This window comes from Aristolochia californica, unplaced genomic scaffold (assembly GCF_029961685.1).
Source record: "Aristolochia californica isolate CCGP_79_NKW_82.1479 unplaced genomic scaffold, dmAriCali1.0.hap1 SCAF_14, whole genome shotgun sequence".
Lineage (NCBI taxonomy): Eukaryota > Viridiplantae > Streptophyta > Magnoliopsida > Piperales > Aristolochiaceae > Aristolochia > Aristolochia californica.
In genome coordinates, this window is record NW_027181815.1 from 9,605,510 (window position 1) to 9,627,429 (window position 21,920).

Here is a 21,920-nt window from a genome sequence, read left to right on the forward strand (position 1 = left end):
GCCAAGGGCCTTGGTGAAGACGTCTCCCAACTGATCTCCAGACTGAACAGATGGAGTTATTACCTTCTTATTCATTACTGCATCTTGAATGAAGTGGCAATCCACTTCTATGTGTCTAATTCTCTCATAGAAAACTAGATTACTTACAATAAAGATTGTAGCCTGATTATCACAAAACATGCTCATTGGCTCATCCTGGTTGAAACCCAACTCCCGTGAGACTGATCTGACCCACATCAACTCGCTCACTGTGCGAGTCATCAGTTTCTACGCTAGACCGGGCTACAACATTCTGTTTTTTAACTTCTCCAACAAACCAAATTTCCTCCTAAGAAGACACAATATCCAGAGGTTGGTTTCCTGTCTAGTTTGGACCTTGCATATTCTTCATTAGAGAAAACCTCTACCTTCATATGGTTGTTAGGTCTAAAGAATTTTTTTTCCTGTTGCCCCTTTCAAATACCTCAAAATTCTTTGTGTAGCTTCTAAGTGTAATTTGCGAGGATATTCCATAAATTGTCTCACTACACTTATTGCAAAAGAAATATTAACCCTAGTAACTGTTGCATAAATTAACTTTTCCCATTAACCTTTGATGCTGTGTTCTATTAGTTAATTCAACACTCTGATCATCGTGAAGATCATGTCCCACTTTCATTGGGGTATCAGTTGGCTTTGCTCCCAACAAATCATACTCTTAAAGCATATCTGCTATTTACTTACGTTGTGTCATCATAACTCCTTTACTGTTCACCACTTCAATGCCCATGAAATATTTCAACGGTCCCAAGTCTTTAGTTTGAAAATATGCAGACAAAAGAGACTTGGTATGCTCTATTCCAGAAATATCACTCTTAGATAATATAATATCATCTACATAAACTAATAACACCACAATTCCTGAGGTCCTCTTCATCACAAACAAGGAGTGATCACAATGGCTCCTCGAGAATCCCATAGATATTACAACCTGGATGAATTTTTTAAACCAAGCACGTGGACTCTATTTCAGCCTATAAATCACCTTCTTGAGTCTGCATACTCTATGTGTCTCCCTTCGAGTAACATATCCCGGAGATTGCTCCATATACACCTCTTCTTTTAGATCACCATATAAGAAGGCGCTTAATAGAACCATCTGCATTATACTTGATAGTGTAAACCCAGTGGTAACCAACAACTTTTGGCGCCCCTGATGGTAGATCACACAATTGCCAAGTGCCTCGATCTATCAAAGCTTCCATTTCAACATCCATAGCTTGCTTCCAATGAGAAGACGAGAAAACCTCCTGCACTAAAGAAGGGGCAGAGCAAGTAGAGATAGACAAAACAATATTTTTATAGGAGTCAGATAAGGAACAAAAAGACACAAAATGAGATAGCGGATACCGTGTACCTTTCCTGACACCCTTTCTGAGTGCAATAGGAAAGTGTAGATCATTACCTCCAAGATCCTGAGATGAGTTAGAGTCATGGTTTGGTGAGAGAGTTGGAGTTGAGACTTCTTTCCTGCGTTTATATACCTGTAATGATTTCTCAACAGTGACAATTTGTGATGGTCCAACAAGCTCATCAACTAGTATAGGGATAGCAGATGCCGGTCCAGGTGAGACAATAGGATCAAACAGTAATGATACAGAGGAGAAGAACGACACATCCTCAAAGAAAGTAACATCAGTAGATACAAATGTTTTTTCTAGTGGACGGGCAAAACTATTTTTACCCCTTTTGTGTTCGAGAGTACCCTAAAAATACACATTTAATTGCTTGAGGGGATAACTTATCCCTGGAAGACCCAAACACATGGGCAAAACAGATACAACCGAACACTTAGGGAGAACTAGGAAATAATGGAGCGGACGACAACAAAACCTGCATAGGAATTTTTTTTCTAACACAGACGAAGGCATTCTATTATTCAAGAAACAAATAGTAAGGACAACATCACCCTAATAAAATTTGGACAGATTCATATGTATCATCTTTGTCCTAGCCACCTCCAGTAAATGGTGGTTCTTACGTTTAGCTATATCATTTTGCTGAGGGGTAAAGACACATGATGTTTGATGAATAATTCCTTAGGGGGGGTTAGTGCACATGACTCAGGACATGATCTTCATGCGCATTACGCAGTTCATGTCCTGGTGTTGTTAAGGGGCGCCGAAATTCATGTCATGTACATGAATCAGGAGTTCATGTCCCAAGAGTAAATGGCGGAAAGCGCTTTCCGCCCGATTTTGAGAATCATCTACATGACTCTCGCGCGGGGTTGTCTTTCGGGGCTCTCTCTGCCATTGCATTCCCGCAACCCTCTCTCATTCTCTGCTCCCTCTCTCGTCTCCATTCCCGTAGCCCTCTCTCATCTCCATTCCTACAGCCCTCGCTCGTCTCCGTTCCCGCAACCCTCTTTCATTCTCTGCTCCCTCTCTCGTCTCCATTCCCGCAGCCCTCTCTCATTCCCGCAGAGCATGGGAGGTCGAGCTCTGTTGCAGAGCTTCTCGGCCTCCCTCTCTTCTCCCTCTCGGCGTACCGTCGAAGCGCCGCCTCTGTCGGCATTGCCCGCCGCCGTTGCCGGCCGTCGCCTTTGCCTAGCCCGTCCCCGTCGCAATCGCCGTTTCCCGCTGGCTCACTGCGGAGGAAGACGAAGATGTTTAATTTTTCCTAAGTTAGGAAAAATTAAACTATCTTCATAAAAATCATTAATTTATAATTTTTATTTATAAAATAATTATTTTTATTTTACAATTACTATATTAAAATAGTGATTTAATATTCATAATTAAAATATTGTTAAAATAAATATTTGATAAATTATTTTGGCATAATTATCCGATTGCTATAGTTAATCAAACCAATGGTTTTAAATTTTGTGATAATATATTATTAATTAATAATACATAAAATATATTATGTACAAATATATTGTGTGTTAAAGTTATGATTAGATCAATTTTTTCTCTTAAATTATTCATTTTTAGGTTAAAGTATATCATATGTTATTAATAAATTAATAACTTAACGTATTACTTTCGTTTTTTTATTTATAACGTTATTTATTTATTATTTGTAATTAATCATATACGTATTTCATTGGCTCATGTAATTACCATATTAATGCACAATAAAATATCTAATTCAATTAATAAATATATTAATATATTTAATTATACATTAAATAACTTATTCGTGTAGTAATAATGGTTGTTTTACCTAATTTGGGGTTTAAGGATTATGTTGTAATTAAGTGCACTGTAAAGGTTTAGAGATTCTCTTTTTTTTATGTTTTTCTCATGTTGGGTACTAACACTGGAAACTGTTTTCCAGTGCACATGAAGTCGTTAACACTAACACCAAGTACAAAGATGATCTTCATGTACATGACTGACATGATCTTCATGTTGGACATGAACTTGATCTTCAAGAATCCATTTGGGGCACTAACCCCCCCTTAATTTTGACAAAAAACCTGGAATTTATTACTCATGAACTCGAGGCCTTTATCAATATGCAAGATATGAAGTGAAGTAATAAATTGTTTTTTTATTTAATTTAAGAAAAGTTTGAATACATCAAAGGCCTTGAATTTTTCCTTAAGAAGGTAAATTCAAGTGCATCTACTAAAATCATCGATAAAGGAAATAAAGTACCTATGACCAAATTGACTAGTCACAAGACAAGGACCTTAGATGTCGGAGTGTACAATCTTAAATAGATGTTTGGTTTTTTGAGTTAAGACCGGAAACAAATTTCTGTGATGTTTGCCCAATTGACACGACTCGCATTGAAAAGTAGAACTCGAAGGAAATTCTGGAAAGACATGAGCCAATTTTGTTGCAGACAAATGACATAGCCGCAAGTGCACTGTAAAGGAGAATCTGCAATATATAACACATGGATATTATTTTGCAGATGGTTTTCTAAGTAGTATAATCCATCTCTCTCGAGTGGAACCAATCCTCTTCCTCGTCGTGAGATCCTGAGAAACACAATGAGTAGGATAAAATGTGAGAGTACAATTCATGGATTTAGTTAACTGACTAATCGACAACAAATTTAAGGGAAATTTGGGGACAAGAAGTGCTGATTGAGGAGACAAAAAAGAAGCCGAAGTAACATTGCCTACTCTCTGAATAGGAGAGGTAGAACTATCCGCAAGGTTAACATGTTTAGTACACAAAGACTCGTTCAAATCGGAAAACAATGATGACATACTTGACACGTGTCTGGAGGTTCGTGAGTCAAGAACCCAGGATGGAGTGAACATGATAAGCTGCCATACCGGAGTCAATATTGGTAGAACTAGGAACTGGGATGAAAACATGAACTACAAAAGCTAAAGATGAGGCAATGAAGATCTAAGCCATACACCGAGTAATTTGCTGCTGTTGCTGCTACTGTATCAGTTGCTACATATCATCTAGAGAACCCGGGTAACTGATAGAAAGAAATCTAAACTCCCACTCCCACTATCAAGAGTTGTAGAATTAGCCCACGAAGGCTTCCTAAACTTAACCTTACATTTGTCAGAACAATGATTATTTTTGCCACAAGGAATACACTTCCTTTGTGACTTACCATCACCATGTCTTCTACTTTGGCCTTTACCTCTACCTCTACTTCTAGAGGAATTTGTAGGAGTTGATGTAGTGTTAGAAGCTTTAATAGCAATGACTTCCATTATCTTACCTTCTTTACCTGCTCCAGGTACAATAATCTTCTCAGTCGTCATAATACAATTCAAAGTGGTTGAGAGAGTAGGAATTTCATTTGAAGCTAACATCTGGGTTTTAATAGCATCAAATTCAGCACCTAAACCATCTGTAAGGACTATGGACACCATCTATCTCCACATTGGTATGATATTGTCCACTTTGGGCCTAAGACCTCTTGGATTTGCTCTTGGGCTTTACCTCCAAAAGGCCTCATACCAATAGGGATAGTGTCCACACTTATATATCTATAATCCTCCTGACTTCTAGCCAATGTGGGACTTTGGTCGTATACCCAACAATCCTCCCCTTGAACAAAGGACCATCGAGCCTCCCCTCAAACAATCATCCATCCGTCCACTCTCAACCAACCTGGATTCTCCACTCCAATGTGTTGGAAGTACACACCTTACATGGAGTACCACCTGTCTCGAGAGCATGTTCTATCCAGATCAACTCCTCTTGACCGTGTTGGGACTAGGACACGTCCATGAAGAATTCGAAGCACACCACCTGTCCAATAGAACACATCTACGGATCCCTTTGCGATCTAATTCGAGGCCCACTACCCTCATTCGGCATTCAGAGGATTCATCCACCATGGCTAACTCCGGGGCATAGCTCTGATACCATTTGTAAGGACTATGGATACCACCTATCTCCACATTGGTATGATATTGTCCACTTTGGGCTTAAGCCCTTATGGATTTGCTCTTGGGCTTTACCCCCAAAAGGCTCATACCAATAGAGATAGTGTCCACACTTATATATCCATGATCCTCCCCAAATTTTTTACAACCAGCAGCTGATTTTGTTGTTTTCTCGACTCATTTTTATCCGTAGTAAACGGATGATATACATTAATTTCCTGCCATATGCCAAGAAATGTGCTATCGTACTCCGTAATAGTTTTATTTCCTTTTTTCAGTCCAAAAAAATCTTTATACAACTCATAAACCTGAGAGAGATTACTCTCTTGTGCACGTAAAGATTCTAGGGACAGCCACATAGCCTTTACTGTCTCACAGTTCATCACCTGATTTCTCAAAGTAGAGTCAATATTGTTGATAATCCAGGTCATAACCTGACTGTCCTCTGTCTCTCAATCATCATTTGGAGGCACTGGAGGGTAGGGGAGGCATCAAGCCAAGCCAAACTCAAATCTGCATATGTTTGAGATGGGCTTGATCTGAATACTTCGAACTCGAGCCCAAAAATTTTAACCGACATTTAAAACTACAAAAATAAATAAAGAGATTATTGTGATGAACTTAATACCATTGAACTGCAAGCTATCACAGATGAGTCCAGGACTTTGCAATGGAGTATACTAATGTATAATAACCAACTTAATATACCTAAAAGAAATAGCAAACACCTCCATCAATAGTGTTTATTTCATTGACAAATAACAACATTAGATGCTGAGGGACCCAAAAGGGCTGAATGATCGATCATCTTTGAGGTTTGAGGTAAATAAGAGCAACTATCAGCCAACTAAAGAGGAAATTGACGAGGGCAATTAGAGTAAAGGGTATTTTCATAAACAAATCTATGCTAACAAGTCGGTTCACGAGCTAAAAAGTCGAGCTTGGAAAATCTTGAGTTTGGCTTGTTATACTTAACGAGTCTTATTTCAAGTTTGAACTCGAGCCGATCTCAAGTAAAAATTGAAATGAATTGAGTTTTTTTCGAGCCGAGCTTAAGTAAACGGTTTGGCTTGGTGCCACTCCTACTGGAGGGTCATTTCTAATAAACTTCAACTTCTTTCTACTCTTTAGATACATCCTGACAGATTTACCCTAATTAAGATAATTAGACTTTGTCAATTTCTCCGAAGTAATCATGATGGTGTATCCTTTTCATCAAATCCAGAATTTTCTCTAGATGGAGTGTGAACTTCTCCTATCTCAGCCATTATAATGATATATAATCACAAAATAACCAATCAAAGCTTTTAGACAATTTCTAAACTTATCACTAGGGTGGGCACCACTCACAAAATTAGGGTTAGAGCACAAAAATAAGATTGCACCTCAACAGGCCAATAACCAACAATTTGAACAGATCTCAGCCAATAACATGCAGAATGTGTGACAATTAGGGCTGATGTCACAAGTTGGATGATGACGCAAGCACCAGACACTGGGTTGGGTGACACAGATCCCAAGAAACCCAAATAGCAATTGAATTAGAGCAATTAAAGCATAGAAAATCCTTCAATGATTCATAAAGACAAGTAACCCTAAGGTTATGGTAGAGAAAAGAGAAAAAAAAACTTAACTTTAATGAACCAATATAAAAAACCTGTAGAACTCCTTCCAGCAAGTCGCCTCTTCAAAATTGATGAGAATCTACAGTAGAATGCTCCCAGCTATGATCTACTGCTTTGATACCATGAAAAATGAAGATTTGGGAGAAGAAAGAGAAGAAAATTAAGAGTAAAAGAGAAAAGAGAAAGAAATTTCTCAGAAGAGCCAGGAGAGGCTCATTGGGAGTTGTGCACAACACCCAGATCTTAAATAACTGTTTTGGGGTGATAATTACAGAAATGCCCCTATACACTTAATAAACCTTATTCTCCTTGTATCTCCCTAACTATACATCCTATGTACATGAAAATTTAACTACTGACATAACTTAACATGCAGAATAAGATTACATAAAGAAATTTAACCTCATAGGTGGTGAAATGACCAAAATACCCCTGAATGATAAAATAACCAAAGTACCCCTGGATGTATTTTCTAACAAAAATATTATATCCTGCTGAATCTTGTTTGACATTTTTTTTGAGGATCTTATTGACATTGTTTGAGGGTTTGTTAGTCCTTGCATCTAGGCTTTGTTCTTTTGTATCCGTAGTTTATGTCATTTCCATCTTTTTCTTGCAGGAGTCCCCCTTCACAAGTTATGTATCCACTTTGTCCCCTATAAATCAGACAGCAGCTTTACGTGTTGGACAACGGTTTCCAGAGATCAATCTCACATCTCCGCCCCCTGTTTTTATGTCACCAAGGGAAACAATAAGAGAAACTAAAGATATAAAAGGGTATTTGTTCAGTCAAATTTATCTACTTGTTTTTAAAAATCTGAAAATCTCAAGGTTGTCAAATTTGCTTTATTATTTATTTTATTTCAGGTCTCAAGATCCACGCTCATCAGACACAAGATTTTCATCAAATTACAATGATAGAGACAAACTGAAAGCAATTCCCTATATTCCTCAAACGTCTGGAACCCTACCAGAAGCTCATATGATTACTCAGTCCCAAACAAATAACAATGAGGGCTCTGCAGAAGCACAGTCTTTCAGTCCTTCAGGGTGTGTTGATGAGTATCTTATTTATCCCTCAGAAGAGTGTGTCAGTTCTACAGGTTCTCCTTATTTTCTATCTAAGAAAGCTAATATTCTGCCTCGAGCTATAGAAGGTGGCAGTAGTAGCCCTCGTAAAATCACTGCAAAGTCTGTGGTCGATGAGAACGTGCCAAAAGATTCAACTGTGGATGATTCAACCTTAACCTTGTTTAGAGAAACTCAAACTAAGGAGAGTCGAGCCATTGAAAAAGTAGCAGCAAATGTAAGAAAAATTGTAGTTGAATCTGGAGAGAAACAGATTGGCAGTTTTGAACAAATGATGGATGAAAGGCTTTCTGAAGAGTGGTCAGGTTTGATATCTAAGGATGAAAGTGGTCCAGTGGTGGTCGACTCATCCACTGAATGTACCACAGGTAAAGAACATGACCAGCAGCATTTGGTAGATCAGGCTGTTACATCACGGGATTATGACATTCCTGAAGACAATAGAGAAATTCCTGTTCTGTCATCAGATCTTCATGTTGAAGGAACAAATGCGGATAGGGAACTTGCTGGAGAAGGTGGTTTAGATGGCGATTGGCATCACACTTCCCAGATGCAGCCTGAATCTTATGAGATCCATATGATGGATTGTGTCAAGAATGAGACAGTGGAAACAGTAGCCAAAGAAACAGCCAGAAGCCAGATGCCGCATGATTGTGAGGTACAAAATCCTTATGATAATTATGGGTCACTGTCTTGGTTATGTTCCTGGAAAAGATTATCCCAAGAAATTACATGTTGTGCTGGTTTTATAAAGCTTGCTTTTGGAGCTACTCTCTCTCTCGCTCTCTCCCTACCTCCCTCCTTTTTTCCTTCATTTATCCATCTATCTATCTATAAATATGAATGTTTAGGGTTTATGTCAATGTTATAAAAACCAGCCCAGAGGGTGGACTTGTGTTTGACTGATTGTTGAATCGGATTGACACCAACATGATTTCATTTTTTATTAAAAGTTGAAAAAAAGTGATCCCCTCCCCCCACTATGTGTTTATAGAGGGGAAGGGGTCCCTTAGGTTATTCTACGGAAAAGGAGGAGGGCAGCGGCTCTCCTCTACTTCCCCCTCTCTATAAATCAAAATTGCAGGGAGGGGGAGGAGTGTTCTCCCCGTCTTTTTCTGGTGCTGGAGGGGAGGTTCTTATCGACTAGTGGAATAGAAGGGGTAGGGTGGAGCAGAGCCCCCTTCTCTACTATGACAGGGAGGAGTGCGGCTCTGGCATGCTCTTTGTGGACGGGGGAGGGGTCTTTGCGGTTTCCCATTCAACTATATGCTGATGGGGGCCTCCCCAGTCTATTCAGTCAAAGAGGAGGTGGGGGAAAGCGTTTTTAGCTGGACTGGTTTTTCATCTACCCTGGATTTTATATTAATCAAACCTGGACAGGTGACAAGGTCAGGTTGAACATTGGATCAGCAAGTCGGTTTTGTCTAGGTTTGATAGCATTGGCCTTACTTGTCCCATTCTTTGAGGAGCCATCTCCTCTTCGACCCAACATTTGAAGTGAGATAGGAGGTCACATTTCTCTTCCTCATGAAAATGATATGAGAATGAATCTGTTAGAGATGATAATATGACTCTTTTAGGGTTAAGGGGGTGGTGTATTTGGAACTAGGCCATATTTGGAAATTCATGTTATTGGAAGTTAGAAATATGGTATTTTTTTCTTTTTTTAAAATAGTGCTAAATTACATAGTAGGGGGACCGTCCCAAACAATGAGAGATTACAGGGAGGTCCCAAGCTTATCTAATATGTCGGCCGAGGAGTTGGTCGATCTAGGAACATGATGCCTAGTATAAGAAATGGTAGATACAAAGTCTAAGATAAGAGGAGAGGGTGGGCTAGTGACGCCAAGGGGCGGAGCTCGAGCACCAACTGATAACAACTTTGGAGTCCCTTCAATGAGTAGCTATCCATGCAGCCGATCCTTAAAAATTTGAACACCATGTTGAAGAGCAGTCACCTCAGTGGTTTTGGAATCCGTAATGCCAATTGGCCCAACATAGGATAGGATGATCTCGCCTCTGTGGTTTCTAAAAACACCCTTGGTATCCGCTGGGCCTGGGCACCCCAAAGCACTATTGTCAAAGTTCAGCTTAATGCAATCACTTGGAGGAGGAATCCATTCAGCCATGGTAGGAGGTTTTTGGGGTCCCGACATATGAGCCAAAAGTTGCCAATTCCATCGAAGGAAAATACCCGCCTGGGGGGCAAATTCCTTCCTGCTGTGCAACCAACTAGAGATAAGACTCATAATGGAAGAGATGGTGCTCTCAAGATTGCTGAACTTGAAGTTGAAACGACAATTGCTGCGCTCTAACCAAAGACACCAAGGAATGTGAGTGAGGCATGCGGAGAGAAGTAATTTGCCAATTCTAGGCAAACGAGTCCCAAATACCATCTGAACGGTGCCAAAGAGGTCCCGGTGGAGGTTCTATTTCCCTTTGAAATATGGTATTTAAGAGGATAGTAATTGAAAATTACCCTATTTTAGATCAATAATGGTTCAATGATTCATCATCCTTATAACAATGCTTGGTATCTTTGTGTTAATTTTTCTTTATGTAGAGAGGTTAAGTTTCACCATGAAATCAAAATGTGAGGTAGAAACTCATAATCCAACTATGTAATTATCAAAAGAATGAAAAACATTAATTCTCTTCTTTGTGGAAAACCAAAAACATGAAATGTGAGGGGAAAATGAGAAAGATCCGCATTGGTTGTTTTTTGTGAGAAAGATCCGCATTGGTTGTTTTTAGTGTTGGAGTGAAATGCCCGCCTTGGCTTGGGTGTCTGCCAAGTAATTGGCAGAGCGAGGAAGTGCTTCCAATTACAATTAAATTGAGAAATTAAATTACATATTTCCGAATGCATATCCCAATGATGCCACGGGGGCCTGATGGATTTTGCACACCAGTTGATAACCACCTTTGAGTCACCTTCAATACATAGTGGACCCGATAGATGATTTGAAAAAAAATTGATTTCGTTCAGCAATCTCGATAATTCAGCTGTTGTGGAGTCAAAGTTACCAAGGGGGCTCGCATAAGAGAAGAGGAGATTACTGTTTGCTTTGTGAATAACTCCACCATAACCCGTCGGACTAGGGCAACCGAGAGCACTCTCATCAAAGTTAGCTTGAAATGGCCCAGTGGAGGTGGGGTCCACATAGCCATAACAGGTGGGCAAGAGGGCTGAGAGAGACCTGCAACTAACTTCCAATTTTCTCTGAAGTTGGTGTTGCTAAAGTTTCTGAATTCTTTTCGGTTAAGGAGCCAAATAGATACTTGTCGCGATATTTGCTCAGTCAGAACTTCAACTGGGGAGGATTTGAATTTGAATTTCCTCCTGTTTCTTTCTTTCCATAGTACCCATAGGATATGCCCAAATCAACATGATATAATCATCTTTACCAACTTTGGTAGTCTGGAATCAATAAGTGAGAGGATAGCAGCTGAAAGATTTGCAACAACACAGTATTGGAGCCCAATTTTATTTAAAAGAGAGGTCCAAATCGAATGGGCAAATTGGCTGTTTCTGGGGCAACTTTACAAAAAGGGCAAAGTGGGTCCTGGATTTGGGTTCCCCTCCGGATTAAAGAATCAGAGGTAAGGATTTTATTTCTGCAAGCGGTCCAAATGAAAATTTTTGTATGTATTGGAGTAAGGAGGTTCTAGGCTAAGGCCGCAGGGTGTTTTGGATGGGTTGTGAATGTGTTGCATAGGAAGTTGTAGGCAAAAGCAATGGAGAAAGACCCTTTTGAACATGGTGTCCAAATTAAAGTATCATTTGTGTTATTTGGCTTCATTACGGGAAGGCTATCAAGGTGATTGGAGGCCATAATGGCTTCAGGATCAGAGAGGTCTTTTGAGTTTTAAATTCCAATCCCCACTGTTTGACCAAATGTCCGCGATGAGGGCATCAGAATTACCTGAAAGAGATTGCTTCATGGCTATTTTTGAGACAAGATTGGCCAGTCCACCAATCATTCCAGAATTTTGTTGAAGTACCATTTCTGATGTAGCACTTTACTGCATTTTTGAATTCCGGAAGAAGTTTGACAATTTTTTTTCCAAGCAGGGGAGAACGAGTAGAAACGTCCCCCCTCAGTCCACTAGTCTGACTGCTTGTTAGCTTTTGTTGCAACAAGAGCTCTCCAAATTAAGGCAGGATACATATTGAATTTTCAGATCCATTTGAGGAGTGTCGAGTTTGTAGTGGTAGTGTCCAGAATACCCAAACCACCTAGAGATTTTGGTTTGCGCACCTCCTCCCATTTTACTAGATGATATTTTTTCTCCCCATTTGGCCCTCCCCAAAGGAATCTTCTGTTTAGAAGCTCAATTCTGTTCCTGACTGAAGCAGGACAATGGAACATGGACAAAAAGTAGTTGGGAATTCCATGTAAACAAGATTTAATCAGAACCAGTTTACCTACTTTTGAAAGGAATTTCGTCCTCTAGGAGGCCAAGCGCCTTTCCAAACGCTCAATGTCAGGGTGCCAAAAAGCCTTAGAAGAGAGCTGAGGGTCAGAGGGAGTCCCAAATATGTTCTAGCAGACATTTCAATTTTGCACTCAAGATGGCTTGCCATTGAGCTAAGCAAACTTGGCTCAATGTTGAATCCAAAAATGGATGATTTTGCCTAGCTGATTTTTTGTCCCGATGAGATCTCAAATAAGCTAAGCAGGGCACTTATGTTTTGAATTTGGCTAAGGGAGCCTTTGCAGAAAATAATTGTGTCATCTGCGTATTGAAGGAGGCCAATGTCTTGAGCCGGATCAGAGGAGGTAGGCATAAGCCATCCTACCCTTTTAGCCAGTCAGACCATGGCAGCCAAGTGCTCCGCAATGAGTGTGAAAATAAAAGGAGAGAGGATCTCCCTGCCTGATACCTCTTGTGCCTTTGAAGTACCCACATGGCTTGCCATTAACTAGCACAAAGTATGAAACGTTTGAGATGCAGCTTCTCATCCAGAATCACTATCGAGTGGTAAAGCCTATTCCACCAAAAAGGTGCTCAATCAGCTTCTAGTTGACCCTATCAAAGGCTTTCTCGAAATCTAATTTGATGACAACTCTCGGTTGGTTCAATTTTTTAAACGAATGAAGAATTTCACGCGCTGCCATAGTCAACTCCAGGATATTGTGGCCAGATATAAAAGCACTTTGGCATGGGCTGATAACACTAGGGAGAACAACCTTGAGACGTTTGGAGAGAAGGCGCTAAAATTTTGTATGAACTTGTGGTCAGGTTGATGGGTTTGTAATCTTGAGAGAGGGCTGAGTAGTTTTTTTTTTGGTATGAGGGCAATGAAAGAGGCACCAATGGATTTATGGTTTATTAGGACAATAAGGAGATTAAGGTTTATTAAGTATATTGGGCATTTTTGTAATTTGTAATCAAAACACTTATTTAAGGAGTTTATGAATTCGTGCACAGTTTCCAAGGATGCCCATTTAGGCTCTTCTTCTCTTTTATCCTTTTTCTCTCAATTTTCTCCTCTTCCTTCACCCAAATATTGATTTTTACATGGTATCAGAGCAGTAGATTGTTGTTGGGAGCATTCTACTGTAGATTCTTGCCATTTTTTAAGAAGACAACCTGCTAGAAGGAGAAAAACTATAGGTTTTTATGTTGGTTCATCAAAGTTAAGCTTTTTTCTCCCTTTCTTTGCCATAACATTAGGATTACTAGTATTTATGAATTATTGAAGGATTCTCTACACTTTGGTTACCCTAATTGGTTTCCTAATTGGATTTTTTGAGATCTGCATCACCCAACCTAATGTTGGATGCCTACATCATCACCCAATTGATGATGTTAAACTTAATTGCTACTACGCTTGCATGATATTGGTTGAAATAGCTGTGAATTGCTGGTTATTGGATTGTTGAAGTGTGCATATCCTATTTTTGTGACCTAACCCTAAATTTGTAAGTGGGGCCCACCTTGGTGATAAATCTGAAAATTATCTGGAAGCTTAAATTTGTTATTGTGCGATCACATATCGGTATTATGGTTGAGACATGAAAAGTTTATACCCCGATTAGAGGAAATTCTGGGTTTACCATCATGATTACTTTGAAAAAGTTGATAGGGTTTAATTATCTTAATTGGGCTAAGTTTGTCAAAATATATCTTAACGGTAGAAATAAGTTGAAGTTTATTTGAGATGATCCCCCAGTGTCTCCAGATGATGATTGGCAGGCAGAAAACAATCAGGTAATGACTTGGATTGTCTTTAGTATTGATTCTACTCTTAGAAATCAGGTGATGAATTGTGAGATAACAAAGGCTATGTGGCTATCTCTAGAATTTTTATATGCAGAGGAAGGTAATCTCTCTTGAGTTTATGAGTTGAATACAAACTTTTTTGGGTTGAAAAGAGAAAATCGAATTGTTATAGAATATTATTGGCATTTCTTAGCATATGACATGAGATCAATGTATATTATCCGTTTTTTATGGATGAGAATGAGTTGAGAAAACAACAAAATCAGTTGTTTGTTGCAAAATTTTTAGATGGTTTAGGTACTGAATTTGATGCTATTAAAGCCCAGGTGTTATCTTCAGATGAAATTCCTAGTCTCTCTACCTCTTTTAATCATATTATGACGGTTGTGAAGATTGTTGTACCTGGAGCAGGTAAATGAGGCAAGTTAATGGAAGTCACTGCTCTTAATGCTTCCAACAATACATCAGTTCCTACAAATTCCTCTAGAGGTAGTAAAGGTAGAGGTAAAGACCAAGGTAGAGAGAGCACAAGCCGTGGTAAAGGACATGGTGATGGTAAGTCAGAAAGGAAGTGTATTCATTGTTGCAGAAATAATCATTGTACTGACAAATGTAGGGTTAAGTTTTGGAAGCCAGCATGTGCTAATTCTACAACTCTTGATAGTGGAAGTGGGAGTTTAGATTCATTTATATCAGTTACACCGGGTGCTCAGATGATATGTAGCAATTGACACAACAACAACAACAGATGCTATTCAGGCTCTTCAGAAAACCCTTCTTCTCTTTTGTCCTTTTTCTCTCAATTTTCTCTTCTTCCTTCATTCAAGTCTTGATTTTTACATAAGACTTTAATACATTTTTGCATAGCACAAATACCTACAAAAGACAAGGATTGGTGATGTTTGTCAAGATTTTGTGATCTTGAAGAAAAAAGATTAAAATGGTAAGAGTTAAGGTAGTGCGAACTAAATATGTAGTAGCCATAGTGCCATACACAATTATCAAAAAACATTTTTTTTGGATGTATAATGACTCAGGTTCCAAATTGTTGAACAAGAAGAAAAATATGATACCACTCAGCCAATCTTTTCCTTTCTACTATGAACAATCAAGTTTTCTTAATCAAATTTAAGAAACTTAGCACGTTTAATAGAAACTCATTCCATCTTTGAGTTTTGTGAGAAATACTCAGTTTTAGTACCATGATTTGGAGCCACATTGATACCCTAATTGTGAGGGGAAAATGAGAAAGATCCGCATTGGTTGTTTTTAGTGAGAATAATCCCAAGTAGGCTAGATTTAGGAAAAAATCTATGGTTATTGGTTGTGAAAAGGCCTCCTAATTTCAGCTAGTTATTTTAGGATAGACACATGGTTATTCAATTTGGTAAGTCTACATATGACTCAGTTGGGTTGACTTGGTATTTCAAGTTGGTGGGTTTGGTTGGTGGCTTACTTGTCTGCGTCGAGCCCTAGACTCAGGGTGACGCAACCTAACTCGGGTAACTCGGCCCAAACTTAAAAGAACCAGGATCGGAAAACTCTTTTATATGGTGTTAAAGCAAGGTGTCTATCCTGTCAGGCATCATCCTTACTCTGTTTAGTTTGTATATTGTCCATGTTTCTGTTCCTTTGTTTAGCCTTGGATGGGAAGGGGAGCTGTAGAAAACAATTCCACATAACTTAGTTAGAAAAAATCCTGCTGATATCCATTTGGGAAACACTTTTTAACTTCGGTTAGTCATTTTGGGATGCTCTTGGACCCAACTTCTGCAGTTGGGTAGTGATCCATATCTAATATTGCCTATCTACCCTAAGTATGAGCTTTTGTGTTGGATATTTTTTCTACAACTTTTTTTCTATTCCTTTTTAGATTTGTTATGACATGAATAATTGTGACATTGCTCTGTAGGAGGCCAGTCAACTTCATCGTGGAATACGAAGACGTTGTCTTCAATTTGAGGCTGCTGAGGTACAAAAGAAATGTACTGGAATCAACAGTAATTCCTGGGATTCGTCATGTATTCCACCCAACTTGGGTCCACCTGCCAGTCCTATACACTCAGAGACTTTAAACATGTCATCCCAAGCAGAATCAAACTCATTCTCCAGTGACAAGCAAGTAGTTGAACTGTCTCATGCATCATCCAGGTTGCAATTTTGTTCAGGGGAAACACCTGAAATTTACACAATTAAAGTAGATAATACTGTTCAAAACAGAGGAAATTCACCTGTTACTGCTCCCATTTCATTGGCTATCGGTTTACACTTGAACAACATTGGGAAAGCTGTTGGAATTGGGTCTAGTATGCAAGGGGAGAAGCTGCTTTCTGGCCAGAACTGTCACTTGCCATGCACTTCAAAGGATTTGCTAGTTCCATCAAGTTCAATTGTGAACTTTTCAGCTAAAGGAAATGTGAATACAGATTCATCAATGTCCTTTTCTGATCTCGAAAACAGTGAATTGGATCAGCAGAGATGTCAGGCCTTGATATCGAGTAATTCTTCTACCAATATTAAGACTTCCCCACATGAGCTAAATTCATTAAACCATACCCAGCACCTCAGCTTTGTTGGACAAGCATTGGTTCCATACGAGAAGCAAATGCTTGCTAGCTATGGTACTGGGAAGCTTGAGGAGCTCAACCAAACAAGTCCAAGAAAGAAAAGGCATGTTCTTCTTTCAGAGTTGTGTTCCTAATTCTTGTTTCTTTTCTTTCTCTGTCTCTTGACATTTCAACAGCGGATTTGGTATACAGGAAGAGGGCAACTCCTAGTGTTGAGAATGAAGGCTGCAAACGCTGCAACTGCAAGAAATCAAAGTGCCTGAAACTGTAAGTCTTCCTTGAGTTTCCGAAATGACTACATAGGATATTTTAGCTTTTGTATATATTTCCAGGTGATACAATCCAACTTTCTTTGCTGGTTATGCAGGTACTGTGAATGTTTTGCTGCGGGTGTTTATTGCGCTGAACCCTGCACATGCCAAGAGTGTTTTAATAAGCCTGAATATGAAGATACAGTTCTTGAAACTCGGCAACAAATAGAGTCACGTAATCCACTTGCATTTGCCCCAAGGGTTGTGCAACGGATCACTGAATCTCCACAAAACAGTGGGGTGAGGAACTCAACCTGGCTAAAACTAGTCAGTTCCTTGTCTGACAATTGGAATATAACTTTCAATGTCTTTTTCGTGTCAATAGGAAGATGGTAACTGGACAACACCAGCCTCTGCAAGACATAAAAGGGGATGCAATTGTAAGAAGTCTCTATGTCTGAAGAAATATTGTGAATGCTATCAGGTTTGAGGTTTCTAATTACATGTTGCAATTCTATCATTTTTCTTTGCTTGCTCCATGGACTTCTGAAATTATCTTAATGTCTCTTCCTTTTTCAAAGGCTGGAGTTGGATGTTCTGAAGGATGTAGATGTGAGGGATGTAAAAATGTTTTTGGGAAAAAAGAAGGTAAGAGCACTATCATATGACCCTTAACTATTAGCATTTGAACTTCTCATAATTGACGGAAGTCCCAAGTCAAAAGTTCAGCATCACGAAAAGCCCAACATTGTCATACTGCCCGCTTGGTGGGGAAGATTCTCCTTTTCCAGAATGATCTAGTGATCTAGACCTGAATATTGTCACCCTCAAAAATCATATTAGAAAATTTGGATAAATCTGTTTTCTTTGAATGAATTTCTAACATTATTTGTTGAAAACAATGAGAAATTTAATTAAAAGAAGAAAAAGAGAAGCAAGAGTTTGTACAAGAGAGATTCCAACATTGACAAACTACTTTCGGTAGTGGGGTTGTTATCATGTCTTTTTCGTTTTTGGGAATTGAAAAGTAAGATTTTGAGAGTACTGAAAATAATATTTGTTTTTGGGCATAAATTATTTAATGCAGTATTCTATTGAGTGAATTGAGGTTGAGATGTGAAACAGAGCAAAGAAGAGGAAGAAGTGCACACCAGTGGTTTGCGTCAAAAGAAAAGAGAAGATAATAGGACAAAGTCAACCCCTCGTTCTCTTAATTACAATCACCTAATGTAAAATATTAGATGGACAGAATAACTAGACCACTCTTATCTTAAACAAAGATAGCCATAAGTCAGGATAATTAGAATAGTACCCCTAATTAATCAAACTTGCTTATCTTGACACTCCTCCTGAAGTTGGGACATATTAGTCTAATCACCCAAACTTATTTGAAATGTTGTTGAACTCTTTCTTACTCAAGGCCTTAACAAATATGTTGTCCCTCTAATCTTCAAATTTGTCGAAGGAGTTGTAATTTTCTTGCTCATTACAACATCTTGAATGAAAGTCAGAATTAACCTTGTTATGCGTAGTATCCTGAAATGCTGGATTAATAGCAATAAAAATCACAACCTACATTAAAAAAAAAAAAAAAAGATAAAAAATAAAAAATAAATCACAGCCTGATTATCATATCCCTGCATAATTTGCTGTCAACTGGGATACTAAACTATTGTTATTAATGTTTTGACTCACATTAGCATGCATGTTGCATGATCTGTGACTGTATATTCTGCTTTAGTACTGGATCTTGCTACAATTTCTTTCCTTTTGTTTGTCCATGTAACAATGTTACTACTCACAGGTGTATAAAAACCACTTGCTGACCTCCTATCAATTTCTGTCCCAGCCTAGTCTACATTAGAAAATCTAACTAAATCAATATTATCATCTTTTTATTTTATTTATTTTATTTTTGAGAAAGGAGTTCTTTTCATTGAGGGCTCGAGGGCCAAACAAAATTACAAGGCTAGAGGAAGGGGAACCTGACAATGAAGGATTGGAGAGATACTCCTTCCCTAGCAAAGGAGTTAGCCATGGAGGTGGCTGATCTCAATACATGAATCCACTGAATTACCTTGGAAATCTAGCCCATAATTTCAAAAAATAGAGGTCGAAGTCTCCATTGGGGGGAAGGAGTTTTTTGAGCAGTTGTTGATCACCACCAGGGTGTCTCCTTTGATGATCAGGTTGTCGTGAAGTCTGTCCTTAAAAATTTTGAGGCTGTGGACAAGGCCTGAAAGTTTAGCAAGTGAGGAATCGGCTTGTTCCGAAGGGCCAGAATAGGAGAGAATCACTTCCCCATCATGAGACCTGAAGACTGCCATAATAACCCACTAGTTTCGGGTTCCCGAATGAGCTGCCATCGATATTCAGCTTTATGTAGCCAATTAGAGGCAGCCACCAGTGGTGAAGTTTTGGTGGGCTTTGGGCCAAACATGGCGGCAGTTTGAGACCAATTCTCTCTAATGTGACCTGCTTCAAATTACTGGAATTCCTTTAGGGAGCTGAGCCATGCAACCACTCCTCTTAGAGTATGCCAGATAAGAGCTTGGGGGCATACATGTCCCTTGGAAGATTCTGCGGTTGCCCTCCAGCCATATCATCCATGGAATGTAGGCTATGCAAGCCCTCATCATGATTCATCCGAGTTTGGGGCGATTGAGGCTCAATGCTTAAGCAACTAAGTGTGCCCATGAATTGGGGAGGCAGCAGCTGATTCCAAAAAGTTTCAGGAAGCTTATCTAGACATGCACAGCCTAGGGGCAGAGCATGAGGACATGGTTGATTGTCTCACTGCTGTCTCCGTATAGGGAGCAAGTAAAATTGTGTACCTGTGTGTCTCGCTTACTGAGGTTGTAGAGGGTTAGGATTTTTCATTTCAGAGCACTCCAGACAAAGAATTTTATCTTGTGAGCGGTGGAAAGGGTCTATGCCTAGAGGAGCTTGAAGCAGCTAGCCATCGAGAATTTCCCATCTGCTTTGGGTGCCCAAATGAGGGTATCATCCATGCTCCTGCAAATGTAGAGGTTGTTGAGTTGATGGAGAAAGCATGAGGCAGCATTAGCTTCTTCATCACTGAGAGCTCTTTGGAGATCCAAGTCCCAACTGTTGCCATTGCTGCTGTCTAGTGTGTATCTTGTGCAACAAGACTATTTGGATTATTGCAATGCGGAAGAGACTAAAGAATTGATCTTTAAGTGGCTGCTGTCCGAAAACCAGATGTCATGCCAAAATCAGAATGAGTTCCCATTTCCTACCTGGATGCGGATGGCAATAAGGATTTTGGGGAAAATCCTGGCAAAACAACACCAAGTGGAGAGAACCTGGTTATGTTGCCTTCCCCATACCACTTGACCTGATCTCCTAGCCTGATCTTGTGAACTACCAATCTCTGCCAAATCGCATTCTTGCACCTAATTATCTTCTAGCACCATTTGGTCAATAATGCTTGGTTCATTAGATTGATTGGTTTGATGCCTATCATCTTGTTTTTTAATAAATCTTTCCTGGGAGTTCCCTTAAGATATCTCAAGATTATCTGCAATGCTTCAAGAGGACTTCTTGGAGTTTCCATAAATGGACTTACCAAACCTAATGCATATGATATATCAAATCAAGTCCCTGAGATATGTGTCAGTTTACAACAAGCCTACGATGTTGGGTCTTATCTTTCATCATAGGACTGTTTATCATGTAAATTCACATTCATTTCGGAAAAAAAATTGAAGATTAAATAATTCAACATGAGGGACAAGATTACGTACAAAAATAAATTTACTGATGATGTGAAATGACCAAAATACCCCTGGACTGGTTTTCAACAATTTCCTTTGGAGTATCTATTGGTTTTGGATCAAGTAATCCAATGCTCGATAATAATATTTCCTTTGTGACAAATCATTGTCCCACTAGCTCCTTGAAACTTTCATGCCTAGGAAGTATTTCAGTCGTCCTAAACGTTTAGTTTGAAAATGCCTCTTCAAATATAATTTGATGACCCTCAATCTCTTGAGAATCACTAGTCAAAGGGGGGGTTAGTGTACAATGTAAGTGCAGGGGGAAAGTGAGATGGAATGTAAAGTACTTGTTTGTGTTAGTGTGCGCAATGGAAAGTGGTGTAAAGTACTTGTTTGTGTTAGTGTGCACAATGTAAAGTGGGTGTAAAGTACAGATAGATTATTTATTAAATAAAATATTTTGATATATCTGACTTTCAGAAAATTAAATTAATATTAGTTAATAACTAAAATACATTAAATATAATAATTAAACAAATGTTTATTTTTATATTATTAAAAATTTAATCAAATTTTAATTTTGTAATATCTAAATATAAAATAATTATACAAATATCGTACTACCAAACATCGTAATAATAAAAATAAAAATAATACAAATTATAACTCAATCACCTTTTTAATATAAAAAATTATATATGTTCATACAAAAGTACAACACTATTTTTTTAATGTTGCCGAAGGTCGTTGGTGCTGGGGACGGTGAGAGGATGGGAGTCGAGTGCCGGAGACAGGTCGCACAAAGGGCGATTGAAATCGCCGAAGGTCACGAGTGAGCGAGAGAGAATTTGTTTTTTCTCCGAAACCTTCGTTCGACAGAGCCTTCCTTCCCGACAGCCCGAGCCCGATGTAGTTGAGGGAGGGAAAGTGAATTCAGAGCTCGACCCTCTGAATTCACTTTCCCTCCCATTATGCCAAAAACGGGGGAAAGTGAAATACATTTGTATTTTACTTTCCCCCGTCACTTACACTGGGCACTAACGGCTTTTGGCTACTTT

At 38.9% G+C, this 21,920-nt stretch overlaps 1 protein-coding gene across 1 annotated transcript in view; it reads left to right on the forward strand.

Moving 5' to 3' along the window:
• LOC137949368 (uncharacterized) overlaps positions 1-21,920 on the forward strand; it is a 34,847-nt gene that overhangs the window by 2,511 nt on the left and 10,416 nt on the right. Inside the window, exons 3-9 of the mRNA XM_068795440.1 lie at positions 7,604-7,761; positions 7,852-8,731; positions 16,217-16,974; positions 17,064-17,138; positions 17,239-17,422; positions 17,508-17,606; positions 17,704-17,770. Coding sequence (XP_068651541.1) covers positions 7,604-7,761; positions 7,852-8,731; positions 16,217-16,974; positions 17,064-17,138; positions 17,239-17,422; positions 17,508-17,606; positions 17,704-17,770 — 2,221 coding nt within the window. The remainder of the gene's footprint in view (positions 1-7,603; positions 7,762-7,851; positions 8,732-16,216; positions 16,975-17,063; positions 17,139-17,238; positions 17,423-17,507; positions 17,607-17,703; positions 17,771-21,920) is intronic.